We start from the raw sequence: 14,006 nt of genomic DNA on the forward strand, positions 1-14,006 counted from the left end.
TGCTATATCTAATGCTTTTAGTCAATGCTTTTAGTTCAATACGCGAGTGGGTATCTTTCGCGGGTCTTTGTCATTAATCATTTATTCGCAGACACGATCAATAAACTCCTAGGTCCACTTGCCAGCGACCTTTCACATACAAGACACATGTGTGCGACAACAAACGGACGATAATTAGTCGATGCTTTGTCGCGAATAGCTCGCGAAATGAGTATCATAAACCGGATGTATATTATCTGCGTGGATCTGTAGATCCTACATTACTACACTAATTAATATGCAAATTCAAGAAATATTTTTATAACAGTATTATTATTTATTATTTAATAAACTCAATATTATTATTTAATAAACTTTATGATTTTAAATCTTAAATTAAAATTCTATAAACAAGTAAATTTTATTTAAATAAGAATTTAATTTAAATAATTTTAATAAGAAAACGTAGCTTTATTATTTACTTGGCTCATTGAAATTTATTTCGCGAAGCACTCCTCTTTTTCCTGTCCCTCTTTTTTCCACTCATAATTTTAAAATTATTAATGCTTTAATATTTTCTGCTAATTGTAAGACTGTCAACTTTAAATTTATCAAGGAATCTCATATTTTAAAAGAAAATTCGGTCTTTTCGAGAAAATTAGTACATTATCAAAATAACAAACTTTTTCTTCATCTCCTAATAAAATAGAGAAAAGTGGAGAAATATTCACTCTAGTCCGACTTCTTATTAAAATCTCAGATTATTGCGTGGCGATTTCGCAATTTTCCAGGAAGAAACACTGGAGGGTTCGATCGTTCATAAGGATGCAAGAGACAGGATCGCGTACACAGGATACAGGGATCGACGTTGACACGAGTGCGAGGAAACGATGACGACGAAGAGAAAGAGAGAAGACGAAAGAGAATGAAGAAGAGAAAGGAGGAAGATGCTACGTGTCTCCCCACCAGAGGTAGGTGGTCCACGGAACCGCCTCCGCGGACGGTCTGCCATCCGCCTGATGGTTTTGGTGCGTGTGCCAGACGTGCGTTTCGTCTCATCTCGCCTCGGCCTCTTCCACCCGTGCGGACCAACCTGTGCGGTTGAACCGTGCGGACGGTTCCTTCGCCTCCCTGAGTCCATCGGGTCCATCGTCGCGTCTCTCCTCTCGGCCGATCAGTCGGCCATCGGAGTTTACCTGATTCGCCAGTACCGCTGCCCGTGCCGTTACGTCTCTCGATCTCCGTATCTATCGATGACGCGATTAGAATTGTACGAGAAACGACATACGGCGTCACAGAGTTTACACTTTCCGTTTTCGATAATCGATAACGAAAGAGAGAGAGAGAGAGAAAAGGATAACCGATAACTAAGATATCTCTTCCGGCAGATGAGACGTGGATTTAACTGAACTATGACACGACTCGATGATGTCGAGGTTGATCAGGACGAATCATTTTTCGTTCGATTTGACATCCCGAAATAACGTACAATTTGACCCTCGAGAGACATCTCGCGTATATGGGATATGAGAAGAACGTAAAATCGATATACTCGAAAACGGATCGTTCGATGAGAGACAAGTCGAGGGACTATAATCTGAAGGGTTTCGAAGAGTATACCTCTTCTCTCAACACATCGTCATCGCCGCATCGATTTCTGTCTAATATTTCCCGGAGCCGATAACGAAGAGTATCTGGATGATCTACGAGTTCGTAGGAATCGGTTTAATATCGAGAAAAAAAGATCTGATGCGTATGAGGTCGACACAGGGTCGGCTAAGTAGCCATAAAGAAGATTCGGCGACCTATTCGACCCGATAAATCGCACCCTGATAACCCTCGATTAATTATCGAATCTCTCTCTTCCTGCGACGGAAATCTCTTACCGAGAATCTCTTATCTACGACAAAAAATCCACGAGATGCGTTTTATATCTCGACGAAATTTGCTATTAGATTTATCATCGTTTATGTGACATTTAAGTGACATTTTCGATGTCGAAAACATGTTTCTTGAATTTGCAAATCTTTGACATCTATAGTTTTCAGTTATTGTTGTGAATATCGATCAGTGAAGAAAGTGTTTTTGTCGTGAATTTAATAGGAATAAAAATGGATATCCACCACAATAATAACGATTTGTCTTCGATGGAAAGTAAGGCTAGCTCATCGAGCAACGAACACGGCGGCAATAATTCTTTGGACGATGCTGTGGGCAAGCTGCTGCAAGGTATGCGTATGTAACTTTGACATTTTGTATAATTAAATTTTATATAATTATATGGCATATTATGTCTCTTAGAAAAAAAAATGATGAACAAAAATCAAAACAAATATTCCAAGTACTACAAAATAAGCAATAAGTTTAAAAAATAAAGGGAGCGAAATTCATATGATAATTGTGTGTTTTCGAAGAGCGACAATTTCAATCAATTATAAACAGAATTATACAATCAATTATTTACACAATCAATTATAGAAAATTGTAGTGAAAGAAACATGAGCAGCTTTCAAAATGGCAGGCATTAGAAAATTAATACCTTCAAGATTTGTTTATGTAATCAAGTTGACACATAATTTTAATTTATTATTGTGATTTTATTATTAGTACTATTATTAGTTATTACAAGAAATATTTTATCTCGAGAAGAGAGAGAGAGATAAAAAAAATTATTAAAGCGCATTTATAAAATAATTTGCATCTCGAACGCGATTTATACCGTGTCGATGAAACATTTAAATCAAAATTGGCCGACGAAAAATATCAATTTCCCGAAATAGCACGCGCGAGACGCGCACGTCCATTCGCTGCTCGTTCTTTTTCGTCCGTTGCCGTCTTTATCGAGTCGTTTAAGAGGGAAAGATAGGAATGGGGGGGAGGAGAGAAGGCATATACTGGTAATTGGCGCTGAAAGCCTGCGTCGTCAGCTACATTACTCTTTTCTCCATTTGGCCACTCGCAGATTTATCCGGACGATATTCGCAGGAGTAGAAAGGGGTAGAACTCGAAGGGAGAGAAAGACGGCGAACGGACGGAGTCGGACGAGCCGGAGAAATATAGCTGAGGAGATCGCCTGGCGAGGAGAGACGATGATTCCTCCGAGGAAATTTCGAGAGCATGGCAGGTGCTGCGAACAGAGCGAGACGAGGCGAACGCGCCTGCCATCGCCACTAATTATGCTAGTACCGAATTAAATCTGAAAGATCGTCGCGCGCGCTGCACGGAAGAAAAGGAGAAGGCAGGAGGGAGAGGGAAGGGAGCGATACGTGTGGACCGTAAGACGTGATTTATGAAGCGCATCGAGACTTAGTCTTCGCGACGACAAAGTTTCGCCAGAGACACCGTACGTCGTCGTCGGGGACCAGCAGATAGACAGGTGGAAATCGCCGAGGGATGATATCTCTGCCGTACTAATTTTATCCCCACGCTTAAATATTAGACAATTGCGGCGAATAATTACAAGGATTAATGAGGTCTAGTCGATGCAATGGATTACAAGGAAGAGTCGTGGATAATATCGCTCTCTTCGAGTCTAGCTGGATATTTTAGCGAAATCTAGACGCAAGATGCTAGAATATCCAGCTATTAGTATCGTTAAATGTTCTCTCGAAGATTAGTAGCATAATAAAGGTTTAATTTTAAATAATATCGATATATCTGTTATCAGAAAATTCTCAGTCTTCAGCATCAAACATGGCTGTACCTGACGAAAACTAAATAAACTCTCGTTAAATATTCTTTCTTATGATTTTCATAAATTGAAATACTGAAATGTGTTTTCTTTGTGCATATAATTTTAGTAAATTTCTATTATTTTGATACATCTTACTCTCTAAAAGTGAATCAGTGTATTATCACTGTAATCAGTGCTGTACTTATAACTGCTTGTAATCAGTGAGTATTTACTGTTTTTCAGAGTGATAATACACTGATTCACGCTAGTGAAAGTAGTATATGATTCACTGTTAGAGTACATATTTTTGGCGACTTGTTTCTATTTTAAAGTTAAATTCAAAAAGTATTTATCTATATGATGAAATACGCCAGAGGCGAAAGCGGAGTGATGGACACTTGAATTCGTTGATGATCGAGGTTGAAAAACCGATGGCACGCGCGAGATGGTTCGTAGGCTGACCGCAGGAATGTATAATCCAAATGGTTTATCGCTCAAGAAGAGAGACAAGCCTGCGTCTACGTCGAGTAAATATTTACTCCAGCGGCGCTAAGCGATACGCATTTCATTACAAAATATCGACGCGATGAAAATACAGGTGACCCTTGCTATATCCATCCGATCTGAAAATGAATATAACTTATATGAATGAATATACATACATCATTTTCTAATTTTATACGCAATTTTTTGGATAAAACTTATTTTTAAAGTTCAATTATGAGTCTTATTTAATCTGAATTTTAATATCATCTCATTTTTTATTTAATCCGCGAACACACTTCGCTGATCTATATTAAATATCGTAATATTATTAGAATAAAGATAAATTCTCGCCCTGTATCTTTCGGTGAGTCGGAGCATCGTCGAGCACGTGGCAACGGACTACGTAATGTCAAACATCGATGGGACAAGGTGTCGAAGCGTTAAAGAGGGCCTCGTTAAAGGCCGGGGGATTCGTAACAGGCGGATTTGTAAAGGAGTTAATGTAGCAAGAGTCTCGACAGGTCGCCATTGACGGCCGGTATGCCCGAGCACACCGGTTCATTCACCAGGCCACACAACCCGCCTATTGTGGCCCGGCACGGATGCGCTAACTACGGTCCTGATCTCCACTCAAAAGCCATTCACAATCCTGGAAAAATGCGCGAGTTCTCGGTCACTCGCGTGCGCCGCCAATTCACCGATTCGCTGAGTCGTTATACTCGTAATTAATCAAATCAAAATAGATAAAAGAGCAGAAAGACCAAGATTAAGCGCGATTTGGCTAACTGCAATTTATCTGATTTTATTACTTAGTTTTCGTCAGGTACAGCCATGTTTGACGCCGAAGATTGAATTTTCTGATAACAGACATCGATATTGTTCAAAACTAAACTTTTATTATCCTATTAATCTTCGGCTCTCATAATTATATTATAATGTTATATTTCTAATTTTTTTATTAGGTGAAAAAAATATTTTCTGTGTATATTTTTTTTAGAACAATTTTATATGAAAAAAAGATTTTTAATTTTTAATAATTTTTAATTTAAATTTCTTTTTCGTATCAAATTATTCTAAAAAAAATACACACAAAATATTTCCTCTAGCAGTTCTACGTGTAGCTTTTTTAATTAAATCGTCTATATTGTACCATTGAATCCCAAAAAAGGGTCGACCTTGTAGACTGCTAGGAGAGGGTCCGATGCTCTTTGCATGCCTAATCGAGCACGGAGGGTCGTGTTTCGGCCGATTCGCGTGAAATTTCCTCTATTCCTGTCGCGTTCTCCGCAAAGCCCTTCCGCGTTTCCGTGTAAAATTATATTTCGACATCGTGGCTATCGGCGCAGGCGTCGACGAAGGACCTCCCCCGGACGCTTAAAGACGCCGACACAAGTGCCGCGTCAGTGGACCATGGACCCACGGTAATTAGCTCCCACCAGCTTTCCGAACTCCAACTTGACGCTTCGTCACGTGCACCGTCCCTCCCGAGGTCTACCCCTGTCCTCCTCCCTTCCCGATTCTCCCCTTGTGCTCTGATGATCAGTGGCAATTAGAAACACGAATATATATATTTTTTAAGCATCTTAACTCGATGTTACGTAAGTCAAATATATTTTTACAGTAATATAGATGGATTAAGATTTAAGATTTATGATAAGAATGAACGCACATTCTTTAGTTTTATACAGTAGATGTTTTCGACTATGAAAAATTTGAATAATTTATAAGTAAAATATAAAATAAATTTATAATTAAAATAACAAGCAAAATTTTAAATATGAGTACACAAGACGACTGTTTTTCTAACTATTCTGAATATCCTAGATAATCTTTTGTCATAAAAATAAAACATATCATTGTAAAAATAGAGCATTATCTAAATTGAAGGATGAATTTATACTACCGTCGGTAAGTTTCATCAATCTTGCAGATGGAGTACTATTAATTTTCCAAGTCTTCCTAGTTACGCATCTGCACATTTCTACCTCTTTCTCCTTCCTCCAAATATTCCTCCCGCATCGCTCTCGAGCCAAGGAATTAAGATTTAGGAGATCGTGGTAAGAGTGCGCAGGACAGATTTACATTGGTCGGTATAACATTTGTTCAAAGGGAGACAAGGTTTTACGACACCGCGGCTTGCTCATAGAACTCTTTTCCCACGAAGTGAAATGTAGGAAAACATCCGGAGCCGAATCCTTATTAGGCGGCGCGGAATTTTCGGTAATTCGAAGCACTTACATCATTTAATGTTTCGGCTCTATCACAAAAATCATAAAAAAAACGTAATCAATTATAAAAAAAATCGAATTACTTCGTAATAAATTTCAACACTATCATGTCTACTGACGCTTATATATCATGTCTAATATTTCATTAAATTTTTTTTAATGTGAAATATGATAGCGAAAATTATAATTATACCGCAACGAAAATATTCAATACTTTTAAAAATTAAAAATGACTTTTTTTGTATACAAATGATTAATTTAATTCCGACCGAAAGATATATTCGACATCCAAAAAATCGACACGATTTCTTTCTCAATTTTCTTTGACCAGACAGATTAATAACTAATGTTATAATTACTCGAAAGAAATATCCATTTTTTTTTCTGAGAAAACTAAAAGTTTATTTGTTTTATTGAATCCCATGAGTTATAGATTAATTTTTATAATTTATTAGATCAGATAGAACCGTTTCCTTTTTTCTTTGATATTCATGTTGATTTACATGCCTTAGTATTTTTCTGAAACTTTCGTGCAACTATCATGAATCCTATTACTTTTACAGGATATGATTGGACGCTACTTCCGGTAACTTCGCGCGCTGGCGGACGAAGAAGCGCTCACGTGAAGCGTCCCATGAATGCTTTTATGGTGTGGGCACAGGCAGCAAGGCGAAGACTCGCTGACCAATACCCACAATTGCACAACGCTGAATTGTCAAAGACGCTGGGAAAATTGTGGAGGTAATCTAACTTCGACTAAATTAATATAAATTAATATAGACATGTAGTCTCGCGGACGTCAAGTATTTTTTCAATCTCGAAGAAATTAAATATTGATTTATACAAACAAAAGTCATTTAATTTTCAAAGTGTTAAATAATTGTCATTATTTCCGAAAAAAATGTTATGTTTTGCGAGTAACAATTATATCAAATAATATGAAGAAATATCATAAAAAAAGAAGAGATACTGATATTTAATAACCGATCTTTATAAAAATAGGCCTCATTAAAATCGCATTCAGTGTTCGTTCTTTTAATTATTTTCTCGATCAGCAGCGATGTCGAAAATTGCGATTTGTCTGCCTTAGGATTTTGAGCGACGGCGAGAAGCAACCGTTTATCGAAGAAGCAGAGAGACTACGGAACGCGCATAAGAAGCAACATCCGCACTACAAGGTAGCTAATTAATTAATTAATTAATTAGCATTGAGATAATGGGGAGCGAGCACGTGTTCGTATGAAAATGAGGACGGAGGCGACGTAATGGCGCATCGTTCCTCAGATTTTTAATCTGAGGAACGTTTCACGCGCGTTACGAAATTACGCAAGATCGATCTCTTGATTCGCGCGGGATAGCGAAACGAATTAGCGCGTGCAATACGCATTCGTTTCAAAGCGCTCGAGTGGTTAATCGAGGCCCGATCGTCGGAGCGCGATTTAAATCCCGCCGCGCCCCGCCGCGTCGCCCTGGCGATGATTTACGAGAAGAGGAAATGGATTCTCTGATGAAGCCATCCGTGTCGCCGCTCTATGCGAGTGAAAAAGTCGAGCGGCGGCGATGGGACGGCGTTAGACGAGATGCAGATCGTAGAAAAAAGCGGAGCTTTCACCGGTTTTGTTAAAGAGCAATTTTGTGCTTGTTTAAGCTATCCACTCCTGTCGCGATATTCTATTTACGAGATCACTACGATAAGACACTGCGCTTAATCCTCGAGCGACCAAACGTCATCTCCAAAACGTATAATTTTCGTAATGAAAATGATGTCTAATTTTTCTAAATAAACCTTTATGTTTGTTCATTTATCCTTTTTAGATGATCCTTCGCTGTAGTATTGAATTTTTTATAATTCAGGAGATCTACTTGATTTTTTACTCTTTAATGAGTGTGTTACCATTTATAGTATCAGCCACGTCGAAGGAAGCCAAAGTCGGACGATCAGATAGGTATCATCATGCACCGAGGTGGGCTTGCATCGCCGGGAACCTCCCTCGAGTCCTCGGCCGGTTCCTCGGACTGCACCTACACTCGTCTGTATCCGGATGCTAGCGTGAAAGCGTACGAACGACCGACAACCTATCATGACCCGGCTAAGTCCAGCGCCTATGACCTAGCCAGACCGGTCTGGGTCAACGAGACAGTCGCCAAGTATCCCGCTGCCGAACATCTCGGCAAGTCGACGTATGAGACGACGTCGAGGAGCTACGCCGAGGTAAAGTGTCACGAGGTCGCTAAGTATCATCACGAGATGACCGGCACCAAGTATCATCATCATCATCACGAGCCAGCGGTTACCACCAAGTATCCGGACCTGCAGGCCAAATCTTACGACTTGCCCAAATATCCGGAGGCTAAAGGATATCCGGATGGTCTCAAGTATCCCGAGATGAGCGGCGCCGCCGCAGCTGCCGTTAAAGCACCTTATGCTTGTGTACATGGACAATATTATCCTACCGCGGAGGGATATACCGTCCACGAGGAAAATGATTATCAGCCCCAGACCGTATCCTCGCATCCCTCCTTTTATCCCTACATATCGGCGGCGTCCATGACGCAACCGCCTTACTACATGGGACCGCGATAGATCGCGAACCTATTGAAGATAATGTGATGTAAGACTATTCTTACAGTCGAAAAGCTGGACTTTCTCTTCGCGCGCGGCGCGTATATTAATATTAAATAATTACCAGTCGAAGAGAAAGCTACTAATATAATTTACGGACGTACATGGAGATCAATGGGACAATGTTTCTGCAAAAACAATGTAAGACCGCGTCATTTTTCGGTCTACGAATTATGAGACGAATTATTCTCACTTGAATATCGATATATAATGCATGTGGATATTGTCCTATTAATTTGATAAACTTCGAACGTAGACTATCATTCATTAGTGATCTTCAAAGATTTAAATCAATCGGAAGATTTGTGTGCGTAATAAAAATTCTGTAAAGTATTTAAATGATAGCGAGTGTATTGTACTTAATGATGAAATTGGTAAATTTATTCTATAAAATGAGATATATATCCGATTGCTTTGTAATCTTTTTTATTTATTTTTCTTTGTAAACCCTGTGGCGATGCAAATAAATCAGATGTATTATCTTCCTGCTTTGAGATTTGACATGTAACATTTATATTCTTCGAGATTATCTGCAATTATATAAAACAAAACAAAAAGAAAAATGAAAAGATTTAAGACACACAGATTTTACACAGAATTTACAAGAGATTCATAAAAAAAATGATATGACGTATTAAATTGTGTATCTTGTTTTAAGATAAGATATTTACTATTTACTATATCATTGCTAAAAAAATCAATCGTGATCAATTAAAAACACGAAAAAAAACGCGAATATAATTATCACAGACGTTGCAAACGTAATTACCTATACGAAGAAATAAAACTAGTATAACATACTCATCGAGACGGTAAGTAGCAGTGAAGTAATATCTATAATATACATGCTACGAATGAGACAATTGCTAGGCTAACTACATAATTAACCGAACCAGCGGCAAGTCATTGAGATATAATAAATATTAGATACTGTATACAACATACTTCTACAGCCAGGTACTTTTCCATGGCGCGACGATGACTTTTTAATCATTGTCTAAATTAGTATCGCGATCAATGATAGCTGCCAGTTCCTTCACTTGATCTCGATTCGCGTGCATAAACGCCTTCGCGGTCCAGATCATATGCGCCAGAATCTCGTCGCTCTTCTCATCCATGGCGACATCCTCCGTTAATTGTGGATTGAATCTGTAATATGGTATACCAATCATAGAACACCAAGTACGAGCGCGATCGACTACCCGACCATCGCTGGCCGTCGCTTGATCGACCAGTAGCGTTCCCAGTGCTGAGATACCGAACGCAAGTTTGGCAGTATCCCAGAGACTCTCAGGTCGGAAAACATCGAATTCGTTCAGCGTAAGAGTAGTCGGCATGAGTCCTGTGCCGTTGGAAACCACCAGTGACAACGGTATCGCCTCTTTCTCGCGACCGGTGGCCTTCAGCGCTAGATTATATTCGTGAATTTCCGTCATGGCATCTAAGGTGGGATTATTGGCAATCAAACCGCCGTCCAGAAATCGGCCGAACGCTCGAAAGTATGACGGCGCCGCGCCGGTCGCCCTTGCTGCCTTCCAGAGAAGTTGTTCCCGCGGCGATAATGTTGACTTGAACATCGTATTTCCCGGCACTTTCAATAGGGCACTGGGTGACTCGTAGTTACGGAACAAATGAAGATCCACGGGCTTCCGATCGGCGAGCACACCCGTGATCATTATTTTAGGTTTATCGATATCCGCCATAACTGTATACGTACCGAGGCACTCTTTCAGCACCTTCTCGAGACCTTCGCTGCTGTAGGGTCGCGAGCCTACGAAGGCATCTTCTTTAATACGGAAATAAAGTGCCTGGCATTCCCGTAAGGACTTGCCTGCGGCCAAACCAAGTGCCAAGATGCCGCCAGTGGAGGTGCCAGCGATCCAATCGAAGCAGTGTACTACCGGTTTCTGCAGTACTGATTCGATTTCCAACAGTGTCTGTATGAGCACCAGTCCACGAATACCGCCGCCGTCGAGACAGAGTAGCCTGCCACCCTTGATTCGCTTATCGCGTCCTTGCTCAGCCATTTTCTCCATGCTCGATACATGAAGCATTTGATCGAGAATTGTACGCGGCACATATCGCGGAGGTTCCGATGGCGCGATACCCGTATAATTTTCGCCGTATTTGCAACCATAATGGCACCCCGTCATCTCCGCCGGGCATCTCTCTGCGGCCACTGCATGCAGCAAATAGATTATCTTGTTGCCCTCAGTGGTATCGATGTTTGCCTTGTGTCTGGGTGTTTCCGACTTCCAATTCCGCGCGTCGATATCGGCGCCAAAGCCAATGAGCGTCTGTACGATAGCCGGAGTCTCCGCCTCGACGGCAAGATGTAGCGGTGTGTTGCCATCGTTGTCGACAATGTTAACGGATGCCATATGGCTTAACAAGGCGACCACACAAGGGAGTCGTTTGCGCATCACCATCACGTGCAACGCGGTGCGCCCTTCAAAGTTGAGCGCATCGATATCGCAGTTAGTATCGATCAACGCTGTGATCACCTCTCGACTGCGTGACCAATGTAATGGCGTACCCCCAAACTTCATGTCCTCCGCGTGAAGTACGTTTGGTTTGTTATGCAAGAAATCGCCAACGTAGCCAGGACTCGAGGGCTGGCCCTCAGTGGCGGGTATATTCACGTCGGCGCCAATCAGTAAGAGCGCTTTGACACACTCGGGCTTGTCATTTTGACACGCAACATGAATGGGAGTGTGACCGTTGCTGTTACGGCTGTTTAAACTGTTTGGAAGACCCGAACCTAGAGCAAGAATGATTTCTTTGGTAGACGTAGCAGCGTAATGGTAGATCGTATTCGCATTGTGGTCTAGGTGTTCTAACGAGCTCTTGGCCGCTATTAACAATTCGACGGTGCGCAAATTGTTGGTCTGCACGGCGACTTGTAAAGGAGAAATTCCAGTCTCCAAATCACCACTGTTGAGCTGACTGTTAACAGCGGCGTGCGTAAAAGCATCGTGAAGCGCAAAGTAGGCCGCTAGATGCGCCAGAGTCCAAGCCGGATGTTCCACCAAAGTGTCACAGAGCTTTTGTATTTTTCCAACATTGCACATCTTAAAAAAGATGATAAATCGATATATAATAATTAAATTTATTCTAATTTATATATAAAAGATACAAGAGAGATATATTAAAAATAAAACTTATTTCTGTTTAGAATTAAATAGATTTATTTTTACAAATGTTTAAAATAAAAAAAAAAACGCTACCTCGCGTGCTATCTGCACGAGCACAGGGACTTTGTCTTTATATATTAAGAATTGTGCATCTGCTCCTTCCAGAGTTTCTGATCGGAATAAACTGAAAACAAAACCATTTAAAACAATGTTAAAAAAATTTTCAAAGTTCAAAGATAATTATTAATATTAATAAGAAAATAATGTAACAAAAAGCTAATTATACATGTTGAAAAATACAGAGATATTGTTATCTATAGACAAATGCGTATATAAATATCATATATTATTAAAAAGTAAAAAAAATTATAATTTAACATATATATATATATATAAGCATACAACGGTTTTTTTATAATTTAATTATATAGATATCCATTTTAATCTACATTTATTTTTGGTTACTATGCTGAAAAACATTCTTTTGGGAAATTAAGAACTTTGAGAAGGATTTTGAAATGTTTGCTAAATGGAAACATTAAGGAAATTTAAAGATCAAATGTCTTTTTAAATGAAATGAATATACTTTTCTGTACCTATTATTTCTATAGATATTCATCTCGCTTATTATCAATAATTGGCATAAGGGTAAGAGGCTGACCAGCGATGTATTTATTTAACAATTCAAATAATGAAGTGTTAAAATGACTACAATAGCCTATGAAGTAGTAATAAAATTTGAGTAATTTATTTTTTTTGTTTCCTCTCCTCTCTATATCTCTTTTGTTAGCAAAGTTCACTGCAGAACAAGTAATATGAATTAAAAGTTGCATATCTCAGAGACTATTGGTTTCAGGATATAAGTATTCTAATATTTTTTTTAGTATATTCAATTCTCTATCAAATTTTATTTAAAAAAAAGAAAAAGATAGTTATTTGTCTCGACGATTCCAGTTAGCGAACTTTTTCTCACCAATATTTGCCTCAAAATCTTTCAACCCTCTAAAAGAATGTTTTTTAATTCAATGTAGTTTCTGAAATATAAAGATTTATAAATACAGAAGTGGATCGCTCTGCATATATTTTATACTAATGAAATAATGACGATGACAAGATGTACCTGTACGCCTGATGCAGTGTCTCCGTGCAAGGTCTATGTAACACAATCTCGTATTTATCTTGATTTTTTATTTTACCAGGCCCGTAGAGAACGATGCCATCCTCACGGGAATATATGCGTCGATTACTGTACTGTTCCGGTCGAACTTCCTGAACGACATTCGACGGGACATCCGAGAAGACGATGTTTCGCAGCACATTGTTCGCGAAGGTACCAAACCATGCCATGGTACTGATTTTGCGATGAGTAACGATGTTTTGCGGCAATGGAACAATGAGACCCGAAGCCTCTATCGTGAGAAAGTATTACGCAACTGTGCGTTATTCATTGTATCGAAAAAAAGCGATATTATAAATATGTATCTTGTACTATGTACCTTGCTTCTTTATTTACCCGGCTCACACATCGATAGGTTTGACATTTATCTAACTCTAGTCTAAATTCTAGATTGACCATGAAGACCTCATACGATGAAAACGCGAAGCTTCGCAATCAGGGTTGCCAATGTCGAGGAATAAATTTTCCATTTCTACGTATGCTACGTATCAGAGAGAAGACTGTTCAGTTGAAGGAAATAACGAAAATCGTTTCGTGATTGGCTATCCGCCTGGGGGCCTATTACGGTTTTTGAAACGAAGTGAAAATAACAAAAGTGAGGAAATTTACTAGAGTATCTACAATTTCATTTGTCGAAATCTAGTAAATCTGTTCACTTTTGTAATTTTCACCTCGCTTCAAGAACCGTAATAGGCACCCTGATCCG

General features: G+C 39.3%; 2 protein-coding genes across 11 annotated transcripts in view; one reads left to right on the forward strand and one right to left on the reverse strand.

Moving 5' to 3' along the window:
* Positions 1 to 9,398, forward strand: part of LOC145966939 (uncharacterized) — an 81,059-nt gene extending 71,661 nt beyond the window's left edge. For 6 of the 8 annotated variants that reach the window (XM_083091383.1, XM_083091382.1, XM_083091388.1 and 3 more), the window contains 3 exons: positions 6,930 to 7,107; positions 7,457 to 7,544; positions 8,270 to 9,398. In XM_083091383.1, coding sequence (XP_082947509.1) covers positions 7,001 to 7,107; positions 7,457 to 7,544; positions 8,270 to 8,950 — 876 coding nt within the window. In that variant the 5' untranslated portion in view covers positions 6,930 to 7,000 and the 3' untranslated portion in view covers positions 8,951 to 9,398. Of the gene's footprint in view, positions 1 to 1,039; positions 2,215 to 6,929; positions 7,108 to 7,456; positions 7,545 to 8,269 lie in introns of those variants that run through there. The other 2 variants (XM_083091380.1, XM_083091381.1) reach the window with 2 other exon arrangements.
* On the reverse strand, positions 3,738 to 13,792 carry Ipla2-via (calcium-independent phospholipase A2 VIA). 3 transcript variants are annotated; one of them, XM_083091371.1, is made up of 5 exons: positions 13,620 to 13,792; positions 13,244 to 13,474; positions 12,217 to 12,307; positions 9,935 to 12,060; positions 3,738 to 4,275 (listed from the first exon to the last, which is right to left on the reverse strand). In XM_083091371.1, the coding sequence occupies exons 1-4, from the start codon at positions 13,697 to 13,699 to the stop codon at positions 9,976 to 9,978; spliced, it is 2,487 nt and encodes an 828-aa protein (XP_082947497.1). In that variant the 5' UTR covers positions 13,700 to 13,792; the 3' UTR covers positions 3,738 to 4,275; positions 9,935 to 9,975. The 3 variants fall into 3 exon arrangements, with proteins under 3 accessions (XP_082947497.1, XP_082947496.1, XP_082947498.1); XM_083091370.1 differs by lacking the exon at positions 3,738 to 4,275 and adding an exon at positions 9,399 to 9,519 and having other exon boundaries at positions 13,620 to 13,791; XM_083091372.1 differs by lacking the exon at positions 3,738 to 4,275 and adding an exon at positions 9,399 to 9,519 and having other exon boundaries at positions 13,244 to 13,532; positions 13,620 to 13,759.
* Between the last annotated feature and the right edge of the window lie 214 nt (positions 13,793 to 14,006).

This window comes from Camponotus vicinus, unplaced genomic scaffold, assembly GCF_025532165.1.
Source record: "Camponotus vicinus isolate PSW18456_S1 unplaced genomic scaffold, iyCamVici1.0 SCAF_2, whole genome shotgun sequence".
Taxonomy (NCBI): domain Eukaryota; kingdom Metazoa; phylum Arthropoda; class Insecta; order Hymenoptera; family Formicidae; genus Camponotus; species Camponotus vicinus.